The sequence below is a fragment of the Pinus tabuliformis genome, chromosome 9, assembly GCF_031772625.1.
Source record: "Pinus tabuliformis cultivar Carrire ecotype Pingquan chromosome 9, CPIR1, whole genome shotgun sequence".
NCBI classification, from domain to species: Eukaryota; Viridiplantae; Streptophyta; class Pinopsida; order Pinales; family Pinaceae; genus Pinus; species Pinus tabuliformis.
In genome coordinates, this window is record NC_142307.1 from 319,513,438 (window position 1) to 319,521,142 (window position 7,705).

The 7,705-nt window shown below is 34.2% G+C and overlaps 1 protein-coding gene across 1 annotated transcript; it reads left to right on the forward strand.

Moving 5' to 3' along the window:
• Nucleotides 1-6,495: 6,495 nt before the first annotated feature.
• On the forward strand, nt 6,496-7,494 carry LOC149148513 (uncharacterized). Its single transcript, XM_089442196.1, has 3 exons — nt 6,496-6,525; nt 6,905-7,127; nt 7,342-7,494. The coding sequence occupies exons 1-3, from the start codon at nt 6,496-6,498 to the stop codon at nt 7,470-7,472; spliced, it is 384 nt and encodes a 127-aa protein (XP_089298322.1). The 3' UTR covers nt 7,473-7,494.
• Nucleotides 7,495-7,705: the final 211 nt, after the last annotated feature.

Below are 7,705 nucleotides of genomic sequence, written 5' to 3' on the forward strand. Positions count from 1 at the left end.
TGATCACCATCAATATAGATCCCCATTGTGTGAATGGGTTGTTGTTATCATTTTTCTGGGGTCTATCATAGCATGGTTCTTTCAGTAAAGAAGAACCTATTAATGTTTTATTTTTCCCCAACATGCAATGATTACGGTTTTTTGTATGGGAGACAAATTTATGGACAAATGTTATATATTCCATGTACATGGAAAAATGTATTTTGAGAAAAGTAACTGGTTCATGGTTTTGTGATTATCATTAATACATTATGGTGTTGTCTAATCCTTCCAAACACCTTCTCAAATCTTTAATTCTAGAGAGATATTGATATGCTATGTGATTTGTTCGTTGGTTGTTGATCAGTGATGAAAGGTTTCTTTACTATGTTTATAAGGAATTTATTCTTAATAACACTATTATTTCTCAATCACCCAGTCACTCTTCCCGTCTCCACCTTGGATTTCATCCCAATAGTTTTCCCAGATCACAACTCTATTTTGGCTTGACTTCTCTGTATTTCAGATCTTGTGCTTGTGGATTTATCATGATAGTCAGGACCTAGTCTTTTTAAATCAAAGGAAATCTTGCTCATGCTGAGTGTGTCATAAGTAATGAAATATCAATATTTCTCCAAGAAATCACATCCATCATGATGGTCTCCTATGCTAAATCTCCCATGTGACCACTCCACTTCCTCCAAATCTTGCACTAGTTTTTCCTCTACAAAGGGATTCTTACATAAAAACTAGAAAATATGCGGTTGGTGTTCTGGATGTTCTTGTAAGAGAGCTAAGAGGATTACTTGCAATTAGCAACAAGAAACAGTACAAGAAACAAACTTCTACATTTTCTTTCGAGAATAGAAATTCGTTTAGATCCTTTGCATTATTTTATAAAATGTGGATAAATATAATGTAGTTCTGGTGTTTTGACATTGCTGTAAATTATGTCTGAGCTTAAAGAACTTAAATTTTCAAAAATTCGATAAGGATCATAGAGGTATCTTCATAAGAATCACTCTATTTGTATGATAAAATAAGCTCTCACATCACAAACACCAAAGAGTGCACATGATTACATTCAATGATACAACTGGTCCTTTCCGAAAAATGTCTGTTGAGTCTTGAAAATGTCATTCATTTCCATTACACTTTCACTATTATGTCCATTATATCAGCTCCATTTCACCTCCATTTCAGTACTATGTCACCACATTCATCCCACTTTCATTATCATTGGGCCACCTTTATGTTTTTCCAATCTTTATTATTTCTAAGCCTTTTATGTGAATTTGTGGTTAAACATTAGAAAATAATGTGCATATGCTTATACCTAACAAATCGGTTGAGATTGTTGACATGTGTAGGTTGAAAGGAGGCTTCTAGAAGTCCCTTATGTGGCAGCCCAAGGTCAAATTCGAATTTGAGTGGAAAGAATCATGGGATCATGAGGATATGTGTCACATCTCCTAATTGTATTATAACTCTAAGAAGACATGTGTCTTATCAGTTCCTATTTTGATTAGGACTCTAGAGGTAGAGGGAGAGATTCATGGATTCTCATTAATGAGATGGCTCTCATCTTTTTGTATAAATAGGAGATCTCTCTCCTTCATTTGTTAGTTTTTTTAGTCCCTAGTTCTTAAGTTTGTAGTTCTTCCTTGATGGCTTTTGAAAGCTTTGGAGAACTTTGTTGTACTTTGTACTTTTGAAGAATTTTAATAAAGCTTTGATGTTCTCAACATGGAAGGAGATGTGAAGTAGATGTCATGGAGCATATTAGGATGTAAGGTAGAGTAGATTTCATTTTGTAAATATTGCTTTGTAGAATGTAAGGTAGAGTAGATTTCATTTTGTAAATATTGCTTTGATTTGATTTGATTGCTTTCAAGTTTGATAGATTAGATTTTTCATTCATGCAATTTTAATTCATGCAAGTGTGTTCAATTTTGCTTTGATTTCATAGGTGGCAGAGGGCCCCTGCCTTGTATAGTTGTCATTTAATTTTGCATTTAATTTTGTTATGCTTATGTATATTAGCTGTACATAAATTGCTTTCAATTTGATTGTAGATTAGTGATGCACATAGCCTTTTAATGACTAATGACATGATAGAATCATCTTGTCCTTTTGCTGAAGCAGCAAGGATACTGGGTCTCATAGTCACTAGCTCATTGTTTGGTTATTGCATTTTATTTTAATTGAACTAATGACATGATAGAATCATCTTGTCCTTTTGCTGAAGCAGCAAGGATACTGGCTCTCATAGTCATTAGCTCATTGTTTGGTTCTTGCACTTTATTTTGATTGAACTAGTTGTATATTTACACTTTTGTTTAAATACTAACTCCATCAATAACATGTTTTAAGTTCTTTTGAAGTGCTAAGTTTTGGAAGTTACCATTAGGGACATAGGCCTTGTCTCGAAATATTTATCCATACTTGTCCTTTAAAATTATTCTTAAGACCTTAGAATAGGATTTCCATTTGCATTAAACACTTTAGAAAACCAACAAGAACAAAACCCCAAAAACAACATAAACTATAAAACAACGAAGTAAGAGAAAGGTTAACTAAGCACATATAGTGCACCACACTTCATCAGTTTACGATACCCGAATTGATAATTTATGTAGAGCAATTTAAGACATTAAATTGACTAGACAATTTCCAAGCCATGTAGCTTCAAAGATCATAAATGTTTAACCAAGATGGAAAAAAATTTATTAAATAACTTCAAAAATATAATCCTGACTTTGTTATTGTCAAATTAGATTTTCCATTCAAAATAAAAAAAATTCAGGTATTGTTGAAAGTAATCAAATCCTTTCTGCGATCTTTAGAAACCTGAAAATCAATTTGTCTAATGCTGTCCATATTGTTAACAATTTTGATATGATGTGATAGTTATCCGATCTTATGTTTTACAACATACCAAAATTTTCATGACAGGATTAAGAAAGTGCACCATATATAGCTTCTATTTATATTTCAACCATTCTTCTCATAATAAGGAATGAAAACAATTAAGAGAGAGCAAAGCAAGAAGAATCAAGGGCAACACTAATTTTGTTGTTCATTCTCAAACTATTTGTGAGAAAGTGAAACTAATGGTGAAAAAAAACCATAAGCATTATGGGTAACACAAATTCTTCCATCATGATCTAAGCGATATAAATATTAACAACACAAGCATGATTAATGATAAAACCGTTTCAATGATATTCCAAGCCATAGAAAGTTAATTACTATTTCAGAGAGACATCAACAGGTACTTCATTCATGCAATGATTGCATAGCAACCGCTATCTTACCAGCTTATTACACATGCAAGATTGTATTGCAATCATTAAATATTACAAAATAGTAAACCATCTTATTTCATATTCTTAGAGATCATTCTAACCTTCCTCAAAATTCAGTTTATAGCCAAAAACTTACCTTTAAGAAATATGACAGATATGACAATAATAAACATGAATAATCTAACCAGTGCAAGCCACACAACTCCATGCTTCCCTATAAAATGCAAGCAACGATCATGCAAATGCAAAACTATTACAATATCCAAGGACTGTAGTGGAGCGATCTTAATTACTTTTATGTCAGAGGCCACGTTCTAATGCATCATTTCAATTTGTTACAGGTACACAAGAGCACCATTAAGTCCAATTTACTGCAAGTACAAAAGACCATTGGGTCTAAACAGCCCAAATGTAGCAGTAGCGGTCTCATGGCTGCAGTCTGGAAATTCCACTCTCAGGAAGAGGAAAACTCAATTAGTGCATCCATAACTTCATGAATTATGGTTCCAGTGCCTATGGAATCCCAGGTGATTTTCCAGTATAATTGCTGAAGGAATAAATTTTCAGCCAGGTCCTCTTCCTCTTTTCAGTTCAGTTGCTTGACGTTTCAGCCATTTTGGATGAGTATATTTAATGATTCTACTCTTAGGTCTGATATTCTGATATGATTTCGAAGGGTATCTGTATGTTATTTCATCGATAATAGTTGTATGTTTGATTCTTCAGAATATTCACAAATTCTAATATGTAACAGTTGATGGGTTTCATGTGGAGGAAGCCTTTTTTCTCCCTTGATTAAAATGCGATAAGCAAGTAGTCTTCCAAAGTCCTTCACCAGCTGGGTGGCAAAGACAAATTTTAATTGAAAAACACTTTTTATTAATATTTGTGTTCCTTTAATATTTTAATATTTGAAACATGTTACTCTCTGTTATTTGCAATATTAATTGCAACGTTGTGGCATTATGTGTTGTAGAGACATATGTGAATATGCCTCTATGTTTCAATTTTTGCATTATTTATAGTTTTTCTAATATTTGTATTTAAAGGTGAGTCCTTCACCAGCTCGTTGGCAAAGACAAATTTTAATTGAAAAACACTTTTTATTAATATTTGTGTTCCTTTAATATTTTAATATTTGAAACATGTTACTCTCTGTTATTTGCAATATTAATTGCAACGTTGTGGCAATATGTGTTGTAGAGACATATGTGAATATGCCTCTATGTTTCAATTTTTGCATTATTTATAGTTTTTTTAATATTTGTATTTAAAGGTGAGCATGTGGTTTTAATTTTTTTTCCCTTAAAATGGCCTTCTTTCAGGGTTACATCCGTGGCTGTACTAGAAATATCAAATATCCCTTCTACTGCATTGACAGTCTTATGAAGCTTTCAAGTATTCATGGTCTTTCTTGGAGAGAAACTGCATGTTGATTTCCTAAGTATTGTCATGTTAGTTATGGCGAGTATTTTGATATGCCTAAGTTAACCCTCTCTCACTAAGTTTCTCACGGTGAGAGTGTTGTGTGGTGGGTAGATCTCCAGCTGACAAAAATAGAGACAAAAATATTTGTAGCATATAACACTATATCATGTTCTCTTTGATTATAATTTTCCCTGCAACTACTTGTAGTCCCTCTTTGATGATGCGGCTGCTGTCATATTTTGGTCTCTAAAGACATCAGTGTCAGTAACAGGCTAAAATGAATTTGCAACTTATTTTAAATGATCACCCAAAGTCCTAAAGAAATCTTGTGCAGTTGTCCTCTGCCATTCATCCAACTGATTAACAATCTAGAATCCCTAAACACCTGTAGCTAAAAAACATTGTTGTTCAGAGCACATTTGAGCAGAAACCTTAATGTCATGAATTCTTCATAGTTGTTCTAGCTCCCAATCCTGCAATCGTCTCAACAATTTGATTTCCAGATAGATGCAAATTACTCACAATAGTGCCTTTTTCTGAGGTTCCATCAAAGAACTCCTAAAATTGTATTTTATTGATTACCAAATAAATGATACTACGTGTTACAAAATGCCATGGATTTTAAACAACTGACAGGTCTGCTTAGTCGATTGTGAATTTAGGTCAGAAATATAAGCAAATTGAGTGCTTTCTGTTATCTTTTTTCTGTGTGTACATAGATAGACAATCAAGTCTAATGGGCTGAGTCAATCTGACTTGTTTGACTTGCAAGTCCAAGACATGGAGGCTCTGGCTCCACTCGATATCTTCAGAGCAACGTCAAATTCAAGAGTCCACTTGGACTTGGAAGTTGATGAGTCTTGTAATATCAAGACTCCATTTGTGACTTCCATGGGCATTGAAAAGATGCAATGAAATTGAATGTAAGATTTGTGTTCTGTAGTTCAATGCATATGAGCGAGTATGCATTTGAATATAAACAATGTTTCTCTAATTGTTCTCTTCAGATAAAAGGCCCCAAACATAGAAATAACATTATATTATATTGGGTTGCTCTTATGGACCTAATTTTATAATCTGAACTGTAACTGAAAAATATGGTATGAATCGGCTATCAATCGGGGCTCTATTGCCACTGTTATTAGCCAGCACGGAAACCTGATAAGAGAACTGAAATTTGAAATATGGAAATAGTTCTGAGAATCTGGATACTAAAGCAACCCTAAATTAGGAAATTCACAAAGCAACTAACTGCAGCAAAATTCAACAGTTTTTAAGAGTACTAACAGCAAAGACATGAACAATAGTAACAACAGAGAAATACCAGAGATTTCAATGAGAACTGAACAGAGACTTTGAATAACAAAGTAAATGTTAGTGGGAAATAGTTTGTAACTGAACATCATATAACCCAGGAAAAAAGTATGTCAAACGGGTGTCAACTCGGGCCAAATCCAACAGTAGCAGAATACCAGAGATTCAATCAGAACTGAACACAGACTTTGAATGACAGAAGTATATCTTAGCAGGAAATAGTTTATGGCTAAATATCATATTAACCTAGGAAAAGAATGTCTCAGGTCAAATCCAAGGCAGTATGGAGGCTGTTTTTGGCCCAAATAATCTCTTCCAAAGCAGAGCACACTTCACAAAAAAACCCATCTTAATGCCCAAGAGCCATTTGTAGCTAGAGATCTCACAATTTTTTAGAGAGGTACAATCCTTGATGACTCACCTTATGAGTGGGATATACTAAACACTGAATACAGGTGGAGTTGCAATGGATCTCATGAGTGAGAGGTATGTAACTGTGAGCACGCATTAGTAGCTTTGTATGGTAAGAAAAGAAAATAAAAATGCTCCCAAGTATAATGATCATTGGAAGAGCAGGTTGTTTCTAAATATCGCAACAGTTGCATGTTTTCAATTATAAATAGCATAGAATGGCAAGGCATTCTTAGATCTTGTAAACTTCCTTTTATAGATGACTTTACATCAATAGATGAGCTATGATAAGGGAAATTTTGCAGGATAGATATGATTTTTGTTAGGCTTGTTTGATTTTTGTAGTTTGAAGTGTCTTTGATTGTTATAGCAGATATTTATGAGATGCTTCATTTTCAGTCTCCTAAGCATGGCACAAGTCTATCTATGGCTGCTTCTGAAGCCTAGGAAAATTTCTATTTTAGCCAAATTTGACATGTGGGAGTCTTATTCAGGATGTTGGGGTATGGCTGGATGAAATTGGTCTTGGCAGTTACAGGCAGATTTTCAAAGAGAATGGTGTTAATGGAGAATATCTGGATAGCTTATCAACATTTACCACTGAGCAGATTTTGCGGTTGATTAGGCGGTGTCACATGAAATGGGGGGATTTTATAACTTTGTGCAATGAACTTCGACATATTAAAGGTTAGTGCCATCTGATATTATGCTTACATGTTAAAATTGCACACTCAGGACTGTTGGTCCTCCATTACTAGTTATTTTCCTTTGTTATTATTGCCAACTACAAAGTGCATCTATGAATGTAAAGCTTTTTATATGTCTGTATTTTAAGTTTGGCTTGATTTTCTGATTCTGATTGACCTGTGTTTTGGGGCATGTGTTGCTTGTTTCACTCCAGTGGCATGCTTGAAAGGTGAGCAAGAAGTTCATAGGCCTTGGTGGGCACCCTCCTGCCTCTCAGCAGTTTTTGTTAAGGTTGCAAAGCATAATCGACAGTCTCGAGTTGTGTCATTGAAAGTTGACCCTTGAGACTGGCCAAGAAGATATGCTTGGGAAAAGGTGTTAATGCATTTGTTTATGTATTCTTTTCATCCTTGTTGCAACCTTCATTTTGCTTTCCAAGGAGGCAATTCTCTATTCATGAATCTCAGATGTGTATAGACTCTATAGGGACTTCATGCATGTCATATGTCCCCGGATGCTGAGAACAACATATTTACTATGACATTTCCCAGTGAAGTCTAAGTCAATAGAAATAGTTC

Excerpts from the sequence above, each read along its gene's own strand:
- LOC149148513 (XM_089442196.1), top strand. The coding sequence starts at position 6,496 with ATGGATCTCATGAGTGAGAGGTATGTAACT. Across the intron at positions 6,526-6,904 it reads TGAGTGAGAGGTATGTAACT|CCAAATTTGACATGTGGGAG; the intron begins GTGAGCACGCAT and ends TTTCTATTTTAG. Across the intron at positions 7,128-7,341 it reads TGAACTTCGACATATTAAAG|TGGCATGCTTGAAAGGTGAG; the intron begins GTTAGTGCCATC and ends GTTTCACTCCAG.